Source organism: Littorina saxatilis, linkage group LG17 (genome assembly GCF_037325665.1).
Source record: "Littorina saxatilis isolate snail1 linkage group LG17, US_GU_Lsax_2.0, whole genome shotgun sequence".
Lineage (NCBI taxonomy): Eukaryota > Metazoa > Mollusca > Gastropoda > Littorinimorpha > Littorinidae > Littorina > Littorina saxatilis.
The window spans coordinates 33,223,156-33,248,467 of record NC_090261.1 but is presented as its reverse complement, the minus strand read 5'-3'; the positions used below and the strand labels follow the sequence as shown (position 1 = coordinate 33,248,467).

Sequence of the window (25,312 nt, the reverse complement as noted above, 5' to 3'; positions counted from 1 at the left end):
TTCACAGTTCTTATCTGTTTCCGTACCCCCTCAAGATTTAAGGCAATACAAAACTTAATTGATTTCTATCAAACACTATTTTTCCTTGACAGCAAGAACAGGATACTACTGTAAATTACTCCTTGATTATGATTCTTGTGCTCTCAGTCTTACATCCGTGTGAACGGCAGATTTGCAACCATGCAGCGAAAACTCGCCTCAGCCCCTTAGTAGCTGCATCCGTCCTCTAAATACTTCCTTCTGCACATTTCCTCATCTCCCGACCCAGCGGGAAGACAAAAGCCAAGTGAAACATTATAGAATATAACTCGTGACCTTAAACTTAGCTGGCGAGACCGACTCTAAACTCACCTTCTCTTTTCATTAGACAGTCGCTCTAACAAACCCAGTCACTCGAAAGATGCTCACAAGCTTCGAAGTGGAGAGACAAAAGCAAAGTACAATAAGTGTCGTCTGTCGCGGTACTGGTCTCGTCATAAGAACGAGAGCGTCGCCGAGATTTCAGCTCTGGAAACCGCGACAAGATGGCGGCACATGATCATGGAGTCAGAGCTAGCTGTGGTGGTGACGGTGGCGGAGACAGGGTGGTGACAGGACCGTCGGTGAAGGTGGTGGTGGTGGGGGACGGGGCGGTGGGGAAGACATCCCTGTTGGTCAGCTTCATCATGAACCGTTTTCCTACCGAGCACGTGCCTACTGTCTTCGCCAACTATGCCAGTGAGTCTTGTGTAGTGTGTTGCTGTAATACTGTGATGATGATGATGATGGTGATGATGATGATGATGATGATGATGATGATGAGGATGAGGATGATGATGACGATGATGATAGACGAATAACCAGGGATCTGTGAATCTGTGTATGATGCTCTAAATGACGATCATTATGATGAGGACGATGACGATGATTAGGATTACTGCTGGTGCTGCTGGTGCTGGTGCTGGTGCTGATGATGATGACGATGACATGATACAAATTATTGCCAAGCAGTTGGTCTATGTACATCCTTTACTGTCGATGATGATTATGAAACGTCATTATGTTAGACGAGTATTGTAGGATATCGTGCCGGCAGTTACATGGCCAAGCGTACATCCGGCGAGCAAGATTGAGTGCAGAAATCATCTTTATTGTTCAAAGTAAGAAAGGCGGTGATAATAAAGACTACCAGTAGGCTTATTGATCAGTTGAACGAATAAAGTCAATATTGATAAAGGGCTTTATATTGGGCATGTTTGTAAGTTGTACAACCTCCTGTTTACGCTCTTTGGAGACACCGGCACGGTTGGCCTAGTGGTAAGCGTAAGGCGTCCGCCCCGTGATCGGGAGGTCGTGGGTTCGAACCCCGGCCGGGTCATACCTAAGACTTTAAAATTGGCAATCTAGTGGCTGCTCCGCCTGGCGTCTGGCATTATGGGGTTAGTGCTAGGACTGGTTGGTCCGGTGTCAGAATAATGTGACTGGGTGAGACATGAAGCCTGTGCTGCGACTTCTGTCTTGTGTGTGGCGCACGTTATATATCAAAGCAGCACCGCCCTGATATGGCCCTTCGTGGTCGGCTGGGCGTTAAGCAAACAAACAAACAAACAGCTCTTTGGAGAGAAAAACCCCACAAACTATGGTTTGCAAACTGATTTGATTTTGGGAAACAGGATGGGTGTGGCGAAAAGGTTTAAGTAGTCGGTTCCAAGTAGACAACCAAGCGTTGTCTCCATTCTCTACTTTTCCTCAAAAAGAAGTTGCATAAGGGATAAAACAAAAAGGCTCTTGGGTCGATTTCCATTCTTTGATTAAAGACGAAAACAAAAACGAAAACAAAAACCAATCTTCAATTCTACCATTGACTATAGCATAGTGTGGCATTCAAGTACAAACATATAAATACTCTCTATAGTGTTTTAAGCAAACGTATTCGGAAATTCAGTAACAATAGCTGTGATTTAATTAAACACTGGATGTAAGCTGATGTACTAATTGAATACACAAACAGGAAACTACACCAATTGTTCATGAGAATTGACAGAGAGCGACATGTTTGCGCTGTGTCGCCTTGAGCTTTGATGTTGTTGTTCAACTTGGTTTTTGTGAATTTGTTTATTTTCTGGGTCATTTTTTGTTTGTGAGTGTACACTCTTGCGTCTGTGTATGCGTGAATTTCTTTAGTCGAGTTTGTTCAATGTTTGCACGTACACACAACTAACCGAATAGCTGGTGGGGGAGGGGGTTGGGTGACAGGGAGGTGCGTTGTGTTGTGTTGTGTTGTGTTGTGTTGTGAGTACATGCGTACCTGCATACGCACATAATGTGTGTATGTGCGTGCGTGCGTGCGTGCGTGCGTGCGTACGAGTGTGCGTTCGTTCGTGCATGCTTGTGTGTGTGTGTGTATGTGTGTGGGGAGGGGGTAATGGGTGCGGAAGTGTGTGTGTGAGTGTGTGTGTGTGTGTGTGTGTCTGTGTGTGTTTGTGAACGTGTATGTGTGTGAGAGAGAGAGAGAGAGAGAGAGAGAGAGAGGGGAGGGAGGGAGAGGGAGAGAGAAAGAGAGAGAGCGTGTGTGTGTGTGGTGTGTGTGTGTGTGTGTGTGTGCGTGTGTGTGTGTGTGTGTGCGTGTGCGTGTGTGGAAAAAAATAATGTAACTCCCTGCCTTGTTGTCAGTCTATCTGTACGTGCCTGTGTCAGCCCCCTGCGGTTGTAGATGTGTGTCTTTGTGTGTCATCCATGAATGTGTCCATGCAGTGTCCTTTTGTGTCAACAGTATTTTTTTGGGTTGGTCAACGTCTTCTGTTTGTGAACTGTATTTAGCGTTGTCATAGTTACACGGTGAGGTAAGCAACACACTGCAATCGGGATTTGTTTTACCCCCCTCCCCCCTCCCCCTACTTCCCTCCCATGCCGTCCCCCAGTCAAAAGGATCTCCTCCTCTTCTTCTTATGAAAAAGATAATTTCTTTCTATGTAGTTATCTTTCTCACAGATACAGAAACACTGGCACATAATTGAGACACGGACAGACACTGAGACGGGCGCTGAGGTTGACACAGACACGCAGACTTAGACACAGACGTATGCAGACACGTTTGCACGCACACACGCAAGCACGCTCGGACGCACGCTCAAACGCACATACACACACACATGCGCGCGCACACACACACACACACACAAACACGACAAACACACACACGCACGCACGCACGCAAGCTTGCACGCACACACGCACGCACACATGCACAAACACACACACACACACACACACACACACACACGCGCGCGCGCGCGGCTACGGAACAAGGAAATAATCAAAAGTATTCTGTGACAATGACAGAGGAAATAGACAACAAGCAATACTTGTCTATCAAAGCAGTTGTATATCCTGTACTAATTGTTGGTCTTTGATCTCCCTTTTGTGCTAATGAAAAGTGCTCAAGTGGCAAATTAGCATTTCTCTCTCTCGCCCCCCCTCCCATTTCTCTCTTTCTCACCCTCTACTGTGTGTGTGTGTGTGTGTGTGTGTGTGTGTGTGTGTGTGTGTGTGTGTGTGTGTGTGTAAGAGACACAGAGAGAGAGAGAGAGAGAGAGAGAGAGAGTGAGAGAGAGAGAGAGAGTGAAAGACAGTCAGAGAGAGACATAGAATGAGAGAGTGAGAGAGATTGATATAGAGAGAGTATGAGATAGAGAGAGCAACCTACCGACAATCCAATCCACATGGGGACGGAAGCAGACATGTTAATGGCCAATCAGCTATTTAAACTACTTATTGAAAACATTTTAGTTATAAACATTGGAAACCACAAGAATGAGATCGTCTTCATCACTATATATATAGCTATTCTGATGGACACGTGGGGGAATTCGAGGGCTGTGATTGGATGGTCTCTTCCGATCATCAAAGCATAATGCTACGGAAGTCGGCCATTTTTGCCAATATCCAAAAGCATATTGGCAATAACAAAGACGCATGGTTCCGGTTTACCCATCTGACCACAGGTTGTTTCAATCGACAACAGCATACACTGACAACTTGAAATTCTTCTCGGAAATGTTTTTCAGCTTTACAAATGTCGATAGCATACCCTTTTCTGCTAACTTCCCGATGAAACAGGACTAAACCAACTATTTTCTGTCCCTGAACACCACAACATGCCCAAAGTCAAAAGATGTAGGCCTGGTTCAAACAGGGGGGTAAAACGGAACAGCCGTTTTTGTGTGCCTGTGTGAGCTCAGTTGCCGACTCAGACAAACTTTCGCATTCGGTTTTTCTTACCTGGTAACTTCACACTGAATACCCCACTTCCCCTCTGAAGTATTGATGATCGACCCATGGCACTAACATTCATGTAGTCGTTTATAACTGAGGTTGAAAAATTCGCTTCATGACGAGACAAGTATAAATGCCATTCACCAAAAAAGAAAAATTCGCTGCCGTCTGCTCGCGTTGTACGGATTAGCTGTTCTTTTCTCCTCCTCTTGTTGCATCCTAGTTCTTCAGTTGTTTCTAGTTTTCCGTTGATGTTGTGTTTTGGTCTTCTTTATAAGTAGTCTTGTTCAAAATTAAAAAAAAATCAAACTTCTTTTTGTTGCATACGAATGAACTTATAAAAAGCTGTTTAACAGCTGTGTTGTCAAATCGAGTTTTTCTCCAAAGTCAGTGTGGCGCCTGCGCAAAACTAATGCGCATAAGAAACGGCGTCTGTTATCAAAACCTGAGATCAACGTATCGACGCAAAAACTGTCATTTTGTAAGTTTGGAACAACAAATCAAGGTCAGAACAGCTATATAATCGCTATTGTGTTTTCAGCGTAGCAATAGGGTCCGATATTTAGACTCGAACAAGTATAATGCGACTTGTCTTCGACTCGTCGGCATTATACTTGTCTCGTCTAAATATCGGACCCTATTGCTACGCTAAAAACACAATAGCTGTTAATAAAGTCATCATTTTTGTAGTCGATGTCTTGGATGCTAGGTCTCTGGGCCGGTACGCACGAGTCGAGTTGTAGTCCGGAATAAACTCATTCCTCAATAGAGTTAATCCCGGACTAAAGTCTCTAACCTCTACTCCTGCGCTTACTTTGATTGCCCCGAACACCCTATAGACCTTTTCGGTACTGATCTGAGCCGCTCTCGCGAGACACGCTCTTTGTTATGCTTTGAACATCGCGAGAACTTCGAACCTTGGCTTGTGCAGCTCGCACGAGATCGCTGTACCGCATGCTTTGCTATGCTCTGAAGTTTGCGAGAGATTACGAGAGCTTGGAATACCGATAGGGTCTATTGACCTGCTTGTAGCATTTGTTTACAGTAGTACAGAGTCTAGCAACCTGTCCGCCTTTCCCTGATTTTGATTGGTCGCTTCAGCATGACATACCAGAAACGGAAGTGCATAGTCACCCATTGCACAAACGGCCATGATGGTGGAATGGTACCGTTCAGCGTTGATCGTATCGAATATGATGACTTCCGTCCCGGCTTTTGACTGCCCGTGTGGTTGACATGATAAGCAAAAGGAGATCAAGTGTAGGTCAATAATTATTTGATTTATTTATTTCATCATGCGTGAATTTGAAGACTTGAAAGATTCAAGGGAGAGCTCACACAAGCAGAATAACAAACTGAAAGAATCCTACCGTTGCGGATGTAGACATGCATTCAAACCACAGTAGACAAACGAAAAAAGATACACATGGTTGTAAACCCGATACTAAAGCTTTGGCGTTATTTTTGTTGTCGTCGTCGTTCTAGCATCCTGTTCTTTATTTTTAGGGATTACGTTTGTCCCGATCAACGTAGTTTTCTAAGAAGATTAACAGAAGACGCAATAGACAGTGAGATTTTAGCAGTGCTGCCTAAAAGACAATCATGCTGCTTGGCACAATCATGATTTTGTTAAATATGTTGTTATTGATTTTGATCGCAGAGTGTATATACAGAGCACAAACTGGTGTGAGAATTAGATTTCTTTCTTCCAATGGAATGGTTGTGATGGCTGCCTACTATGTCGTTTTGCGTGACAGGAAGAGAACAGTCGTGTGTTGCTGCTTGTGTTGGTAACACCCTGAAGGTGATCAAAGATCTAACTGATTTTTGTTAACTATTTTGTTGTTGTTTAAGAAATGTATGTGAAAGACTGAGAAACTAAGAGTTTTATTTTGGTATATGAAATATGTATCAGGAAATCACACACCGCGTGTCTACTCATGCTGAAAGGCTGAGAAACTCAGAGAAGTCTGCGCTCTTAATGCTCTAACTGATGAGTTGTGAGGAACCAGTCTCCTGGCACATGAGAGAATCATTAACAAGCATTGTTTTGAACAAGCGACTTTCACCCTCAAATCTTCAGATAGCGCTTTGCCTCATTTGTTAGAGATTTTTGCTGAAAGGCTGAAAAAAGTTCTTCACACAGTTACGCTGGATATACGTCGATCTGATTTAGTCGTCCTGTTCCTGCATTTGTGTTATGCTGCCAAGAAAGATCTCGATCATTAACACTGGTTCCTTGCCGGACATGCGGACACGTTGTTGTTGTACGGTCGTTGACATCATTTTGACACAGTGATCCTGTTTGCCATGGTGACTGATAGAAAAATTATCAGAATGAATTCGGTTGGTGTGTTTTTCCTGTTGACATGAGAAATCTCTTCAATGTATCCGTGAAGCTATCGTCACTGTTGTCTATCGTTAATGCACCTGAACAGGTAATGCCAGACATTGAACTCGATAGGTAAAAGGTTGCCTAAGTACAGTGATGTTATGACAGAACCCCCAAATCTGTGTTGAAACGGGTTGAGAGCTTTAAAGGTTGACAAGACCTGATAACATTATTGATCATCTGGTGTTAACATCAAAACGAGAACCACCCTCACATTTTAGGTAAACCTTCTGTCCTTAGCATGAGAAGTTTGACTGAAAGATACAAATCGACTTTGAATACGTAAATGGCGATACAACAACAACAACAACAACAACAACAACAACAACAACAACAACAACAACAACAACAACAACAACAACATTAATCGACACATTGTGCTTTATGTCCGCAGAGGAGATTATCGTGTCTGAAGAACAGGTGAACTTGTGGCTGTGTGATACTGCTGGTCAGGTAAGACAAAACCACACATTTATTTCTTCCTAATTCTCTCCAATCTTACTTTTCTTTGATTGTTTGCAAGCTTGCTGAATTGATCAACGAATAAGACGGGCTCGTAGCCTAGTGGTTAGGACGTCGGTCCACAATTTTGAAGGTTTGGAGTTGAAATCCCCGCCTGCGCCTGGTGGGCTCAGGGTGAAAATATATCTAATTTCCCAGATCAACTTATGGACGAACGGATGCATGCATGGATGAATGGCTGCTTGGTGGCATTCGCGAATCGATAGTTGGATTAGTTGATTGACTGACAACCCGGCTGATTACCTTGTGGATGGATTGGTTGGCTGGATGATTATTTGGTTGGTAGCGTATTTACCCAATTGATCTTCGAACGCTTATCACTCGATGGATCAAATTCTTCATTCTTTTTTTGCAGATCACATTCTTGGTTCTTTCTATTGGTGACACTGCCTCTTATCATATCAAAACAATAGATATTATGTCTGTCCACTTGTTTTGATTTTGTGTTTTTTGTTCTGTCGTGTCTGTTGGCCATGCACATCAAAAACACGTTTATGAAAACTGAGAAACGTTAGGACGTATGTTTACTTTTTTTCCTAAACTTTATTACCACAAACATTTTCAATGAATCATGAATTATGTTAAATTTCACCAGTTGTGAATGATCGAATATGAATGGACACCATGTTATGATTCTTCTTCAAAATCGTGAGGAAATCCCTGTACAGGGCAACTATCCAACTATCCAACTATCCTGATGGATGCATGTTAATTGATTAAAAGCCCCACAATGATGTGCATGGCAAACTTTAAAAATAATAGTAGAGAAAACACAACAAGGACCAGTGTTCCGGTATTTATTAACCAATATGTCGTCAGGTGTCGATAACTGATTTCTTTAGAGTAACCGAGAAAGGGTACCTGCCTCTTATCGACAGCTGTAGGCTGCCGCGTGAATAAAAATGGATTCACCATCGTAATCATGATTATTTTCTTCTAGGAAGAATACGACCGACTTCGGGTAATGTCCTATCCTGACACGGACGTATTCCTGTTGTGTTTCTCCGTCACGGATCCTAAGTCTCTGCACAGCGTCACGGAAAAATGGCTGCCTGAGGTTCGATTCCACACGCCCTCCGCGCAGTGCGTGCTGGTAGCTACCAAGGTATGTTGTATGCACCGCGGAACCCCACGTTAAGACCCCCAGTTTAAGGCCTTCTTCAGTTTTCCCATAATTAAGACCTTGCTTTTTCAGATGTTCAGTTCATAACCTCTGAAAATGTATGTTCATTTCAGTAAGGCCAAACAAAAATATATGTTGGTTTAGGGTAACCCGAGCGACCCTATTTTTTTCCCGATAACCCTAAAACTCTTTTTTCATTTCTCAAAAAAACTCCAAAAAAGCCCAACCCTGGCACATCAGTTTTGCGAACCATACCGAGACAAAAAAATAAAAAATAAGAATTAAAAAAAGCCGACCTACCGACCCTATTTTTGTGTGGTCATGTTACCTAAACCAACATAATTATATTTGTGTTTGGCCTAAAACTCCCTCCCTTTTAAAACCTGATTTTCGCAAAAAAATGTTGGAGGTCTTAAAGGCACAGTACGCCTCCCGTAAACCATCACAGATACTGTCAGACTTTTACACACAGTACAAACACCCTTCCATTTGAATACTCACCAAACGGGAACATCCTAGGTGCCCTACGTAAAGAGCGAGCAATTTTCAAAGAATTAATTTTTCGGATTGAGACCATCTCAATCGGACCCATCCTGAACTCAGGTCAAAAATGAGTTACTTCCCTTCAACTGGCGATAGCCGTGGAGCGATGATTGTGCGTTTTGGCGCTAGACCTAACTTTTAAAATCTAAATAATAAATTGACAGCTTGTTACACAAACATTCTTAAATCATAAAAGAATTATTTTTTCATCAAGACACGACCAGTACAATTCGAAGTTTTGAAAGTTTGAAAAAAGAAAAGCCCGGAAGCAGGGTCACGCAAGGTCGTGGTTTTCGTTGCAGACGACGGTTTATAGGCAGTCAAAAGCCATCGCTCGAGTTCTTATGAACCACATTCGTTTGTTTCGTGAAAAGTCAGAGGTACATAATAACGTGCTATTGCAGATAAGCTCACAGCGAGCCGCATTCAAATTACAAACTGACGACTGCATTGTGAAAAAGGGAAATTGCTCGCTCTTTACGTAGGGCACCTAGGATGTTCCCGTTTTGGTGAGCGTTCAAATGGAAGGGTGTTTGTACTGTGTGTAAAAGCCTGACAGTATCTGTGATGGTTTACGGGAGGCTTACCGTCTGTGCCTTTAAATGAAAGCCGGGGCCGGGTCGGCTTCCCGCACGGGAACTTGTTGGTTCAGGGCCGGACCAAATGAGTTGTAAGGGGGGGGGGGTTCCTCCTTTTGGGGGGGGGGACAAATCAGCGAAGTGGCGAAGCCACAAGCGCGCGCCTGCAAAGCAGGCGCGCGAACTAGGGGGGTCCGGGGGCATGCTCCCCCGGAAAATTTTTGAAAAACGGTTAAAATCTGTGCAATCTGGTGCATTCTGGGCCTTGTTTTGAGGGTTAAGAGCAGCAGTGTGGGGGGGGGGGGGGGTACCTTTTTCTCATCGGATTTCACATTGAATAAAATTTGTTGGAGACACACACAAAATTTATTTAAAAAAAACAAAAAAACCAAAAAAAACACTCAAAGCAAGGTACATGCTTTTTCCAGGGGTGGGGTTCCGGAACCCCTGGAACCCCCCCCCTGGGTCCGGCCCTGTGGTTGAATGCCTGACTGTAGTGCCCGACAGAGATGATGACAGACTGATGGACTGATTGACTGACTGACTGACATAGAGACAGACAGACGGGCAAAGCCAACTGTGGCTGTTTTACTGACCGCTGATCGGCAGTAGTAGTGACTGATAGAGTCACCTAAATTCAGCTCAGTAAACTTAATTAGCGCAGTTTTATCAATTCTCAATCCGAATGATTTAACATTTTGTATTAGAAAGGCACACTTGCCTTCTTCACCTTATCATTCAAATTCGTCTCGCTAAATCATGACATTACAATTCGCAGATGGATCTGAGAGGCAACGAATCCGAAATCGCACGACTGGCAAAAGACAGTCTGACTCAAGTCTCCACAGAACAAGGGGAAAAACTCGCCTTTGAGCTCGAAGCTGACGGATACATGGAGTGCTCGTCCCTTACCCAAGATGGGCTTCATGATGTGTTTGATTTCGCCACGAGACTGGCTCTGTCTCCGAGCAACAAAAAAAGCGTCAGTCGGAAAGGATCTGTTGCAGGGAGAGGGGGTTTGTTAAGTCGTTGCTGTTTTGTTTAAATTATGATCAACAAAGATGTAACTTGTCAATGCAGATTTACAAAGTGACCATAAACAAAAATGACATTGCCGTACAGACAGTGAATCAGTGAACACGATTTTATCATTTCTGCGCCGAAATACAACCAAAATCATTGCATAATGTCAAACTTAAAAATAAAAAAAGATTGTGTGTGTGAGTGTGTGTGTGTGTGCGTGTGTGTGTGTGTGTGTGTGTGTGTGTGTGTGTGATGTGTGTCGGTGTAACGCTGTGTGTGTGTGTGTGTGTGTGTGTGTCATGTGTGTCGCCGGGTGTAATGCTGTGTGTGTGTGTGTGTGTGTGTGTGTGTGTGTCATGTGTGTCGGTGTAACGCTGTGTGTGTGTGTGTGTGTGTGTGTGTGTGTGTGTGTGTGTGTGTGTGTGTGTGTGTGTGCGCGCGCGCCGGTGCGGCGTGCCTACATGCGTGTGTGTGTGTGTTTGTCAGTGTGTGATACGCACGATAGCGGAAATTTAGTGCGTCCCGGGACCGGCACTTTATAGGTTTAGTACGTCCCGGGACCCTCTCAATGAGTTTCTAGTATGTGATTTTGGCTTCTGTAGTGCGTACAGGACGCAGGGACGCGCGCTATGGGGAGCCCAGCAGTAGGTTCAGTCATGCATGAATGTTCATGAATGGCCTTCTTTCGTTTCATTTACTTTACTTTACTGTAGTATCCCATTGCTGGGAAATTTGGGTTGCTTCCTCCCAGTGGAAAACTAGCAGCAAAAATTAAGAGTCGCGCTACCCAGGACTGGTGTGTGCGTGTTTAGGTGTAACCAACCACCTGCACTAATGGCAAAATGACCGATGTCTTTTACATACCTCGGAGGTGATGGGACATGGATGCACATACAGTTGACGAGCCGTGTCCGTCCCGATCTGGATTCTTATTCTTCTTCTGCGTTCCCAGTCAGTCTAGATTCGAACCGGGCCGTGACCCCTAGATCACTAGTCCAGTGCTCTACTAACTGAGCTACCCAGGCCCTCTTTGCTTCAAATCTTCGTCAGTCTTCATTCCTCTTCCCTACGCTCTTTCTCTTTTCCCTTTCTCATTGATTACATGTTTTGTCAATTTTGATGCGGTCCTGGAATGGTATACATTTTTGTTATGTGTGCACAGAACTGCGTGTTCCTCTGTATTTTCTATTTTTTGACTGAGTGAATTCGTGTTTTCTGAGGTGGGTTGTATTATGTGACAGCGTATGTGTACACCCGGTATAAAAGTTGAAACTCTACAGGATGCGTATCTTTGCAGCTTTAAAAAAAATAAAATAAAATTGCGACTGAAAAAAAAAGAGGAAGAAAATAGGAAAAAAGTGAACAGCTTGATTTGCTTACATCTTTGTTTTGTTTGTTTGTTTGTTTGCTTGCTTAACGCCCAGTCCACCACGAAGGGCCATATCAGGGCGGTGCTGCTTTGACATTTAACGTGCGCCACACACAAGACAGAAGTCGCAGCACAGGCTTCGTGTCTCACCCAGTCACATTATTCTGACACCGGACCAACCAGTCCTAGCACTAACCCCATAATGCCAGACGCCAGGCGGAGCAGCCACTAGGTTGCCAATTTTAAAGTCTTAGGTATGACCCGGCCGGGGTTCGAACTCACGACCTCCCGATCACGGGGCGGACGCCTTACCACTAGGCCAACCGTGCCGGTTTTACGTCTTTGTATCCATGTGCAAATCAGTTAAACGAATTCCAAAAATAACTGTCGGGTTTGTGTGGGTTGTGAAGGCGTGAATACCCTATGACAAACAATTCACGAGCCAATCACAAGCAACGGATGCGTCAAAGATCACGTGGACAAGGAGCGCTTGTGGATTTGTTTGTCCCACTGAAAGCAAGGGTATTCGGCACTCGATTTTTACAACCCATACAAACTCGATAGAGTTGTTTCCGAACATCGTCCATTGTACAAACCTAGCCTAGCTGGTTTGCTTTCAAGCCTATTTTCATTGTTTATGTTACATTATGAACCCTGATGTAGGCGTGGTGTTGTCTTTTGAATTGAATCAATCCCATACATTTGCCTGAACTAATTTGAGTTTTTGTGTGTGTGAAAAGGTGCTTGTTTCATACTACTGTTTCAAAAAAGGCCACAACTAGTTTGCTCGCAACAAAACCAAATTAGCTGTTTGTTATCAAAGCTATAGCAACTTGACAAATGATTTGATAAAAATATGGAGCAAATAAAGACGCCGAAGTATTTTTAAAGGAATTTCGAAAGTAATCGATGCCTACATTTTCAATGTTGGTCGCCATTTTGTTTTTTAGTCTATTCAGTAGGTATAACGATGTGTAACAGTAGTGTTAGTCATACGTGTGAAATACAGAGTTTCTTGTAAGTTGGACCGGCACGGTTGGCCTAGTGGTAAGGCGTCCGCCCCGTGATCGGGAGGTCGTGGGTTCGAACCCCGGCCGGGTCATACCTAAGACTTTAAAATTGGAAATCTAGTGGCTGCTCCGCCTGGCGTCTGACATTATGGGGTTAGTGCTAGGACTGGTTGGTACGGTGTCAGAATAATGTGACTGGGTGAGACATGAAGCCTGTGTTGCGACTTCTGTCTTGTGTGAGGCGCACGTTATATGTCAAAGCAGCACCGCCCTGATATGGCCCTTCGTGGTCGGCTGGGCGTTAAGCAAAACAAGCAAGCAAGTTGTAAGTTGAACTGTGAAATGTAGAATGCTTTGCTATTGGTATAAACTGATTAGTCCTATTCATAAAAATAAATTTTCAAGTATTGTGTATTGCTTTACTTATAAACTGTATATCAACAAGATGATTGAATCTAATTATTTATGTTTTATTGAAAAAACCTTAAATGAAATTGGTCTCTCTGGCCTTTGGACTTTTCAAGAAAATGTTCAATCCTCAAGCGCATGGTTTAAAACGAAAGTAAAAAGAAGCTTGTATGACCAGTATATCCATAAATGGTTTACAGAAATTGGAACAAAAAATATGTTTTGGAATTATCGAATGTTTAAAGATATTTTTGCATGTGAAGACTATGTCACACACCTGCCATATCAGCAATGTGTTTCAATGATGAAGTTTAGAATATTAAATAACAATTTGCCTGTACAGAAAGAACGTTATCTTAACATCCCGAGGTCAGAAAGAACTTGCACCAAATGTGTATCACAAGACATAGGTGATGAATTCCATTATTTATTTGTCTGAGATTTTTTCAAAGAAGAAAGAACTGAGTTGTTACCACCTTACTATTGGAAAAAACCTGATGCACTTACATTTAAAAAGTTGTTTGCTACTAAGAAACAGAAATTGCTAAAGAATATCTTGGACTTTATTAATAGAATTTGTAAGTTTTTCATAATTTTTTTTTTTTTTAAATTTACTATATTAGTATATATTATGATTGTATTGATTGTATTTATTGTTCAAAATGCCCACAGACGTTATGGACTAATAAAAACTTGAACTTGAGCTTAAAAAATCTCACAACGTGTAAAGGATGGGAAATAAAGGTTTAAAAACGTGGTATTTCTTATAACAGGTTGCGTCACACTCAGTCTCTCTCATGTTTCTATTTTGACTTGTCTAACTTCATGGTTTATATATCTTCATTTGTGTGTGTGTGTGTGTGTGTGTGTGTGTGTGTGTGTGTGTGTGTGTGTGTGTGTGTGTGTGTGTGTGCGTGCGTGCGTGTGTGTGTGTGTGCGTGCGTGTGTGTGTGTATGTGTGTGTGTGTGTGTATGTGTGTGTGTGTGTGTGTGTGTGTGTGTGTGTGTGCGTGCGCGAGTGCTACTATACCATTGAGGAATCTGAATATGCAAGGTAAAGTACGATAAAGAGTAAGAGTTTGTTCAGTAAAACTTAAGCGGTGTTTTGTCTCAACCAGTGAAGTGCCATGATGATGTAGATTTTCTTAATTATTATGTCGGGATTAAGAAGGCGAGAAGGCATGCAACATTATAGTCACAGTGTGTGTTCCAGTGTGAACTACTCGCCGTTTTCATGACAAGCAGTGGGGGGAAGAAAGCTGACACTGTTTCAGTCCGTATGAGGATCTCGCTGTTTCAGGGGTAATAAATTTTGAGAATACACCGAGGGCTGACAGTGCTTCAGTCGGTGTGAAAGTTTCATGCTGTTTCCCCTGGGGGTTATAGAAGTCAAGGATGTATATATATAGTGACGAGGCGGGGGATTCTCCAACATTTGGGCCACCACAGCCTATCCTGATTAAATGAATGTAATTTGGTTTTACATTGGCAAGACAAATCTGTCAAATAATGGGTTTAACAGTGCCGATCTTTCTGGCTAATAATCCACACAATTTCTGGAACTGAAAACGATTTTGAGTTGATTGTGAGTCAGTTCAAAAGGAACGAGCGTCTGTGGAATAGTTAAAGGGCTGTCTCAAAAGAAATCGCTGTCTACGACGCTTCGAAATCGACCAGTGCTGATATTTTTTGGCTCTGTCGTTAGGACTTGTCGAAAGTGATTACAGGGCATGGATCATCAGCTTATGAAGCGAAGGAAAAGCAGGAGGAAGAGGAGGAAGTGGGGGAGAGGGGATGGGTAAGATTACAAAAAGAGAGAGAGAGAGAGAGAGAGAGAGAGGGAGAGAGACTGAGAGAGAGAGAGAAAGAGAGAGAGAGAGAAAGTGTGTGTGCGTGTTTGTGTGTATCAGTGTGTGTGTGTGTGTGTGTGTGTGTGTGTGTGTGTGTGTGTGTGTGTGTGTGTGTGTGTTCGTGCGTGCGTGCGTGCGTGCGAGTGTGTGTGTGTTTGAGTGTGTGTGGGTGTGTGTGTGTATGTGTGTGCGTGTGTGTGTGTGTGTGTGTGTGTTTGAGTGTGTGTGGGTGTGTGTGTGTATGTGTGTGCGTGTGTGTGTGTGTGTGTGTGTGTATGTGTGTGTGCGTGTATGTCTGTCGTTAACACAAGAAAACATAACATCAATTTGCAAAGGCATACCACTTTTCCTTCATGTCAAAGTACAAACATTAAATACACACTCTATAGTTAATACCCGAACTTGAGCTTCTGCATCTGACATCAGCCAAGAGTGATACACACTATGTGAAAATACATGCACACACACAATCATAAAGAGACTAGAGAATCTATAATAACCTCCCCCCCCCCCCCCCCGCGACAATATACACACATACAAGAAAAAGAAAAAGAACACAAAACAAAGCAAAACGCCCCATCCAGCGATTCTCACGCCGTGTCCATTATAGCAAAAAGGTAGGGTCAGATTCCTGAAGGGCAGGACAAAAGATTATTAATTTTCCCCTCTACAAGATCCGTTCACGCATGTTCACGATTGATTCAGAGAGGTGGAGAGTCAAAGATTCCCGTATAATAGAACCACTCCAAACTTGTCAAAGCCCGCCATTTTGAAACGCCTCTCTTTGACGAGAGAACAATTTGTTGTATGGTGTGTGCGTTTATTTGTGGTCAAGTTATAATTATATCGGCCTTTTTGGGACTCCTCTGTGTCCACTTTTGAAGGTACGCATGCGAATGAATGGCATATGAAAACGCCTGAACCTGCGTGGTTTTATTGAGTGCATATTTTGATGGCTGCATGCAGAAGCAGATTGAAGGGCAAAATATTGTATAGTCACCTCATGTTTATCCAGTTTGCCTGTGTATGGTAAAGATAAAAAGAAAGTGTAACAATTGTATGTCTATGTATTCCAAATAAATATATAATTTGAGTACATTCATAAAATCTTTGTCTATGCAAAAGTGTGCGTTTGGAAGTTCTGAATTTCGTAAACTTACATGCCCATAACGATTGTTTATGAAGAGGATTTGAAGTTAAGAATTATAGTTAAAATTTAGTAAAATAAAGAGTTCCATTACACATTTAGGGTGGTCAGCAAAACCCTTAACGGTCAAAAAAAGGAGGAAAACAACAACAACCGCACAGTATACATTTTTTTTTATTTTCATTACTTTATTGTCCCATCGCTGGGAAATTCGGGTCGCTTCCTCCCAGTGGAAAGCTAGCAGCAACGGAGTCGCGCTACCCAGGTGTCTGCGTGTTTAGGTGTATTCAGCCACCTGCACTTATGGCAGAATGACCAAGGTCTTTTACGTGCCATTGTGATGACACGGGGGTGGGACATGGCTTCCGTCTCTGGGTCTGCACATAAAGTTGACCCGTGTCCGTCCCGGCCCGAATTCGAACCTGCGACCTTCCGATCACAAGTCCAGTGCTCTACCAACTGAGCTACCGGGCCCCCACATACTCACGCATAACAATTTTCAATCACTGCAGGATACAATGTAGTGTACGCTTTTTTTACCGCCCGTACAAGCGAAGGCATGATTATCAACCTCAAGTACAAATCCTCGTCTCAGTTTGTCGGTCTTTGCTATAGCTGTATAACAATCCGTCTCTAAATGTTTCCACCCTTAAAATCGCTTGCCCCTAGGCCACTGTTTATGTACGCCAGGTTGGGAGATTAGCGGTGATGATAATGGATAGTGTGTGTGGTTTGAAATAATGCATCCAGCCCTCGTCTTGTGTTCACGACGTGTGCGGTTGAGTTGCAGATATGTGGCGGCTTCAGAGAAGAATGTTTTTAAAACGGTCGTTACTTCCAACGACAAAGATTAGCTGAATTGCAGTTCTCTCTCTGTGTCTGTGTCTGTGTCTCTCTCTCCCTGTCTCTCTCTCTCTCTCTCTCTCTGTCTCTCTCTTTCAGTCTCTCTCTCTCTCTCTCTCTCTCTCTCTCTCTCTCTCTCTCTCTCTCTCTCTCTCTCTCCCTCTCTCTTTTGTCAAACAACGTTGTAACTGTTCAACTTTTGCAAATAAGCATTACAAGTTTTGTTCTCAAGGGGAATCACCCATGCAGTAGATTAGCCCAAGCGATCGTTCTTATTTGGGCAAACCTTTTTCAATTAGGTGAATAATGCCAACTTGGGCTTTGAGTAAAAAAAAAAAAAAACACACAATTTTCCAGCAAACTAGTTTCTATAGGGTGAACTATTACATAAGAACCTTTACGCTGACTATCAATTGCAACAAGTTAACTTTGCCTTTGTGAGAAGAAAAACCGACGGAAGGTCTAAACTAAACCAAATTAACCAGGAACAACAACTTGTATACGACCTCCAACAATCTGAGAAAATCAGGTCTTATAAAGGAGGGGGTCTTACAGGATGGGGGTATATTTACAAAGGATATCAACAGTCAATCTTAAAAAAACTAAGGTCTGAAACGCGAGGAAGTCTCACAAGGGGGTTCCCCTGTACCCAGTCCAGTATGCGTCCCATAACCAGCAAAGGCGGCCTAGTGGTAAGGCGTCCGCCCCGTGATCGGGAGGTCGTGGGTTCAAACCCCGGCCGGGTCATACCTAAGACTTTAAAATTGGCAATCTAGTGGCTGCTCCGCCTGGCATCTGGCATTATGGGGTTAGTGCTAGGACTGGTTGGTCCGGTGTCAGAATAATGTGACTGGGTGAGACATGAAGCCTGTGCTGCGACTTCTGTCTTGTGTGTGGCGCACGTTATATGTCAAAGCAGCACCGCCCTGATATGGCCCTTCGTGGTCGGCTGGGCGTTAAACAAAATAAAAAAAAAAGGAAAAAAAAAACCCAACAAAGGCATTGAATGATATTAAAAATAATCCGTGCACATGTATAATCGGCTGTGCCCTAAACTCATTACGCAAATATACAGGTGACACAAATCCACCTAAAGCCCAGTAACGCTGATGGGGTCCATGTCGACCAAAAGAGCGGGATTCCCTGTAGGTGGAGTTCCTGTAGATGGATTCCCTGTATACAGGGAATACCACAGGGTGTAGTTCCTGTAGCGTTTCGCTGATATCGCTTAAAGTCACGTGATGCTCAGCGACATCGGTAGAATTTGATGTTTTTCGATTGTTTTTGATATTTCTTAGAAATTCGAGTAAGGTTTGCAAGTTTTATTGAAAAACTCCACCCTGTGGGATTCCCTGTATACATATACTTATACATTGGATGTTATCATAATTAGCGACACACACCTATACTACAAACACCACAAAAAGCGATGTTCGAGCATTAAAGCGGCATAAAATCGAAATGAAAGAGCTCTAAACTTACACCCTACACTAACCCCTCCAGCCAAAAGTCCTTTGCCGTCTATACTGTAAAGTATTCCGTCCCCAAAGGGCCCTCTTATTCTCGCTGATCGATATCAGTATGACTGTGTTCGGGAATTGATGGTCTAAGCTGTTGAGCTTTGTCCCTGAGTTTGTGTATAGTTTTTTGTAGAGCACACTATATATAGTACCGTTCAATGTATGTTATGTACAAGTTTAATTCAGCCCCAGCAAAAAGGCCTTGAGAAGCCTATAGTAACGGATGTTTTGACGTGTGTATCGCTGTTTTCCATACTTTTACAATACTGGCACTGTATAGAATGTATTGGATTTTGCTTCTGACAGTATGCAATAACTGCCTAAGATGTCCCTCATAAGTTTTGTGTAGTTGCTTGGGGAGTACAGTGTTGTTCAGTGTATACTGTACTTGTATTTGATTCTGCCTTAGCTTCGACACATCCTATACAGTCAGTTACGTTTTGACGTGAACACAAATGTCTTGAGAGTCTTACAGTCAGTGACGTTATGACGTGAACAAAAATGTGTTGAGAGTCTTACAGTCAGCGACGTTATGACGTGAACAAAAATGTGTTTAGAGTCTCACAGTCAGCGACGTTATGACGTGAACAAAAAAGTGTTGGGAGTCTTATAGTCAGTGACGTCATGACGTGAACAATAATGTCTTGAGAGTCTTACAGACAGTGACGTTATGACGTGAACAAAAATGTCTTGAGAGTCTTACATTCAGTGACGTTATGAGGGCAGGGATGTAGCTCAGTCGGTAGCGCGCTGGATTTGTATCCAGTTGGCCGCTGTCAGCGTGAGTTCGTCCCCACGTTTGGCGAGAGATTTATTTCTCAGAGTCAACTTTGTGTGCAGACTCTCCTCGGTGTCCGAACACCCCCGTGTGTACACGCAAGCACAAGACCAAGTGCGCACGAAAAAGATCCTGTAATCCATGTCAGAGTTCGGTGGGTTATAGAAACACGAAAATACCCAGCATGCTTCCTCCGAAAGCGGCGTATGGCTGCCTAAATGGCGGGGTAAAAACGGTCATACACGTAAAAGCCGTGGGAGTTTCAGCCCATGAACGAACAAACAAACAAACAAGTGACGTTATGACGTGAACAAACATGTCTTGAGAGTCTTACAGTCAGTGACGTTATGACGTGAACAAACATGTCTTGAGAGTCTTACATTCAGTGACGTTATGACGTGAACAAAAATGTCTTGAGAGTGGGGATGGCGATGGGAGGGAAGACTGGGATATGTTTTACTAGATTGGAAATGTAATTTCACGAGTTTCAGGAGAATAAAGTACAGAAAAGAGTTCGTGCTGAATAGCAGAACAATCTTAGTAGCGCACTTAAAAAAACCAAAATAAAATAAAAGGACTCTAGCGGTGAAAACTTGCAACATAAAATCGTTCGACAGGTATGCAGATTTATGCAAAAGAAGCGAACAAATCTTCACATCTATCAATTTGTCCTCGTTCTCCAAAATCCAAAAAAGTCGTCTCGGGTTTTTTGTTTCAACATAAGTTTATTTTAACAAAGGTTACGATCATGACATGTATACAAAGTTCACAGAAACAGCAACAAGCTAGAAGCTTATAGTGGTGTTCCTGCATGACAGTACAACATAGTCTCGGGTTTGAGTTACATTTTTCTGCTGCATTGTCTCAACATGCCAGATGATCGCATACGTTCTGAAACTATATCATATGTACAAAAATGGGTGCACATAAGACATGATATGCTGTCTGTCTGCTTCTGTCTATATACAAGTCTGCCGGTCTATCTGATCACTCTCTCTGTGTCTGTGTCTCTCTGCCTGTCTGCCTGTCTGTCTGCCTGTCTGTCTGCCTGTCTGTCTGTCTGTCTGTCTGTCTGTCTGTCTGTCTGTCTGTCTGTCTGTCTGTCTGTCTGTCTGTCTGTCTGTCTGTCTGTCTGTCTGTCTGTCTGTCTGTCTCTCTATCATGTCTGTGTGTATGTTTCAGTATCTTTCTCCCCCCTCCCTATCTTCCATCCTTCTTTCCTTTTCCTCCAAGTCTCTGTATTTGGAATGTCTTCTTCCTTTTTGTCAGTCTCTATACCCTACACTGCATGACTGTACAGCAAAACACATCCATCAGTCTCTATACCCTACACTGCATGACTGTACAGCAAAACACATCCATCAGTCTCTATACCCTACACTGCATGACTGTACAGCAAAACACATCCATCAGTCTCTATACCCTACACTGCATGACTGTACAGCAAAACACATCCATCAGTCTCTATACCCTACACTGCATGACTGTACAGCAAAACACATCCATCAGTCCAGCAAGGAAAGGACTCATTGTTATTGAAATCGGCAAATGATCGCACGGGCTTAGCACGCGAAATGAGCCTGAAGAATTAATAGTCCGCGCGACCAGAGGGGCGATTTGTTGCCGATGTTTGGCTAATGTAGCGGTCTTGTCTCTGGCTAGGACAGCCTATGCCATCTTCTTCACAGATTTTTTTTCTCTCTCCCTCTTCCCCCCTAAGCTTCCCCCTTCCCCTGGCTCTTAACATCCGGTTTTTTTTTCTTCCACGACTTCGCTTCTGCATGTCTCCATTTGCAAGTGTGCGTGCGTGCGTGCGTGTGTGGGTGTGTGCGTGCGTGCGTGCGTGCGTGCGTGTGTGTGCGTGTGTGTGCGTATGTGTGTGTGTGTGTGTGTATGTGTGTGTGTGTGTGTGCGTGTGTGTCTGTGTCTGTGTGACTGTGTGTGTGTGTGTGTGTCTGTCTGTCTGTCTGTCTCTGTGTCTATCTCTCTGTCTGTATGTCTACGGGCTTGTGTTTCTGTCTATTCATCCATTTATCCATGAGCATATCATGTAAAGCTCTGGTTCGCGCTATATAAGCTATCATTATCATTATTAATATATTAATCCAACCGTGTCCGTCCGTGAGTCAGTATAGGCTTAGGACCATAGGTATTAACTTTACTATTCGTATCATACAATAGTCAAGCATCGGCATGCGACCAGGTGATGGACATGCATTCTAACTTTTAATTCAGTAACATCCGTTTTTTTGTTCACTTCGAATGCCACAATGAGATTACCGTAGTTTGTTTTTTTTAATCAAAGCAACAACGTTTCGTTATAGAAAACAAACACATCAAGTGAATAATGGTCGCGAACTGCCTTTGTGTTTTATGAACAAACTACCTTTACAGAAGTGCAATATTTCCGAGTCTATATATTTCTAGTTGACGTTGCAGCGTTTTATTCTGGATGGCTATTAAGCAGCAGGATATGGACATGTAAGATAAAAGAGGCTCGAAGCGTTATTATCTCTCTTTCACACTCCTGGTGTCAGCTGTGGTTACATTTGTTAAAGCTTATACATCAATTCTGCTGCACCACAAAAGGGAATAGAAAAAGAAAACAGTTAACCAATTGAAAGAAAAGCCATTGGGTTTGTCACGTGGCATTACATAAATAATGTTAATTACTATCTGTATTCATGAGCATACCTGTTGTTGATTGTTAATAACGCACATATAATAATAATAATAATAATAATAATAATAATAATAATAATAATAATAATAATAATAATAATAATAATAATAATAATAATAATAATAAATGAGCATTTATATAGCGCAACATCATAACTTTACAATTATGCTCTTTGCGCTTGACACATTTAAAATTAAAACACAGTTATACAAGCATTTACATCTACATTCATAGTCGGCAACGCTTAATTAAAAGCATACACCCTCAAACATACATTACAAAAGATTCTTCCACTAACTAAGTAATAAAAACATGAATAAAATAGGTAGTGAAAACAAGGAAATACCAGCTGAATACCCTTAATTGAACAGAACATGTTATCAACAATACTGAAAACAGCCCTAGATGTTTATATAGATTATCACATTATCACTAAAACAACAAATACACTACATGTAGCCTACTGATGGACTGAGAAAACAAAATCAGGGGTTGTATTTCTTGAAGAGGTGCGTTTTAAGTGCTCGTTTGAATGCTTGGGGTGACTAAGAGTGGCGGATGTGAAAGGGGAGAGAAATCCATGGTGTGGGTGCGCAGAAAGTAAAAGTGCGTTGTCCGTATGTTTTTGCTTTGGTGTGTAGGTGGACATATACCTCTGACCTGCTCGCACTCAGTGGGTTATCAATGAAGATCCTTGTCGACACCGAACCATGATATATACAGCTTGTATATGGAGATAATTTCGTCTTAAATGAATTGTGTGTGTGTGTATGTGTGTGTGTGTGTGTGTGTGTGTGTGTGTGTGTGTGTGTGTGTGTGTGTGTGTGTGTGTGTGTGTGTGTGTGTGTGTGTAAGTGTGTGTGAGTTCGCTATGCCAAGCCAAACTTCTCGATGGATCTGCTTCAAATTTGGTGGGCATATTCAGGTAGACCCCGGACACAACCTGGTCGATGAGAATTTTCAACACGTGCTCTCAGCGCGCAGCGCTGAACCGAATTTGGTTTTTCTGTTCATCTTCCCAGATCCATTCCCACTAACTCTTCCTTATCTTCTCCAGTGTTTTGCGTTTATCTCCCTTTCTTCGTGTGGCGTCAATCCATATTCCCGTTACTACGTTACTATTTTTAGAATGTCACTGCACTGTCCAGAACGCTTTCCTTGCACCCGTAAGTTGTCCTCACTGTAAAAGTGCAAAGGTCGAATCAATTTATAGCCACGCGAAAAATACACTGTCATCTATCTCTATATATTTATAGATATAGATATACATATATATATATATATACGGCTTCACTGTGTGTGTGTGTGTGTAGGTGTGTGTGTGTGTGTGTGTGTGTGTGTGTGTGTGTGTGTGTGTGTGTGTGTGTGTGTGTGTGTGTGTGTGTGTGTGTGTGTGTAGGCAACATCTGTGGATTGTAGAGTTCTGTTTGTCATGTGGTCTGGCGGCTTTAGTGTGTCTGTATGTTCGGCCCTTCCTTGAGAAGCCATAACAGTTAATATAGGGCTTAGAAATAAACTCTAAAATTCTTAATCCCGTTTGAGTGGACTTCGCCTTCAAAGGTGATTGTGGTGTTTCGACACTCGGTTACATTTGGCGTCGTCGACAGGGATGGGACTCGACATGAAATGTTCAGGCCACTGAAGCATTTTCGTGCTGTTCCCATTCCACCAACCTGGTAGGGACCTAAGCTTGGCGGGTCAATCATCAATATGAGGCTCATATCGCGCGTATTCCGTGGGTACATTTCTAAGCGCAAGGATTTATTTATTTTTATCTTATGTTTATTTTATGCAATTTATATCGCGCACATATTCAAGGCGCAGGGATTTATTTATGCCGTGTGAGATGGAATTTTTTACACAATACATCACGCATTCACATCGGCCAGCAGATCGCAGCCATTTCGGCGCATATCCTACTTTTCACGGCCTATTATTCCAAGTCACACGGGTATTTTGGTGGACATTTTTATCTATGCCTATACAATTCTGCCAGGAAAGACCCTTTTGTCAATCGTGGGATCTTTAACGTGCACACCCCAATGTAGGGTCCATGGTTCGGAACTTTGGGGACAAAGTTCATTCAAAGGGGGTCGAGTGTGACAGGGAGACTACTGTCGCCCTTCACAGCAGACTCTGCAGAGTTGTTCGCCTTAGAAGTTGTGGGCTTTCCTTGCATGTACCCGTAAGTTGTCCTCACTGTAAAAGTGCAAAGGTCGAATCTATTTATCGAAAAATCCACTGTCATCTATCTCTATATATTTATACTAGATGAATACCCGCTTCGCCGGGTACGGCTTCGCCGGGAAGAAGTCGAGCTGAATACCCGGCGCACCGCACGAAGGAAGGGAGATAAACGCGCAAAACACTGGAGAAGAGTAAAAATAGTATAACGGGAATATGGATCGAGCGTTGTCGACAGTGACATTCTAAAAATAGAAACGGGAATATGGATTGACGCCACACGAAGGAAGGGAGATAAACGCTGAAAACACTGGAGAAGATAAGGAAGAGTTACTGGGAATGGATCCAGAGAAAAACCAAAATCGGTTCAGCGCTGCGCGCTGAGAGCACGTGTTGAAATATCTCATCGAGCAGGTTGTGTCCGGGGTGTACCTGAATATGGCCACCAAATTTGAAACAGATCCATCGAGAACCTTGGGCGTGCATCGCGAACACACAGACACACACAGACACACACAGACACACACACACACACACACACACACACACACACACACACACACACACACACACACACACACACACACACAAGTCGTCTATATATATATATATATATATATATATATATAGCTATTCTGATGGACACGTGGGGGAATTCGGGGGCTGTGATTGGATGGTCTCACACATCCCTTTTCCGATCATCAAAGCATAACGATACAAAAGTTGGCCATTTTTGCCGATATCCAAACGATATCGGCAATAACAAAGACGCGTGGTTCCGGTTTCTTCCACGTGTATAAAGTACACGCATACCTCGCCAGGTTTGTTTCTGTCACTCTGTGACTAGTCGACAGACGATGCCATTTGCTTTGTGTGTGTTTTTGTTGTTGCTTACTGTACATGACATACATTACGTGTACATGACATAGGCCCTACATTACGTGTAAAATCCAGTTCTTTAACAGGCAACAAACCTTGCAAATTTCCAGAAGCTGCAATCTGAAGCGACCTATCTCGGATTCTAGCAGACGATCTCTCCAATGTTTAACACAAAATCAGCAAACTCTCCTGTCACATAGAACGTC

General features: G+C 42.9%; 1 protein-coding gene across 1 annotated transcript; it reads left to right on the top strand.

The window, feature by feature from the left end:
* The first annotated feature begins 276 nt into the window (after window positions 1–276).
* On the top strand, window positions 277–10,693 carry LOC138951959 (cdc42 homolog). Its single transcript, XM_070323527.1, has 4 exons — window positions 277–717; window positions 7,041–7,099; window positions 8,109–8,273; window positions 10,191–10,693. The coding sequence occupies exons 1-4, from the start codon at window positions 525–527 to the stop codon at window positions 10,455–10,457; spliced, it is 684 nt and encodes a 227-aa protein (XP_070179628.1). The 5' UTR covers window positions 277–524; the 3' UTR covers window positions 10,458–10,693.
* Window positions 10,694–25,312: the final 14,619 nt, after the last annotated feature.

Coding starts and splice junctions, on each gene's coding strand:
- LOC138951959 (XM_070323527.1), top strand. CDS start 525: ATGGCGGCACATGATCATGGAGTCAGAGCTAGCTGTGGTGGTGACGGT. Junction 718..7,040: donor TGTCTTCGCCAACTATGCCA/GTGAGTCTTGTG, acceptor TTATGTCCGCAG/AGGAGATTATCGTGTCTGAA. Junction 8,274..10,190: donor GCGTGCTGGTAGCTACCAAG/GTATGTTGTATG, acceptor TACAATTCGCAG/ATGGATCTGAGAGGCAACGA.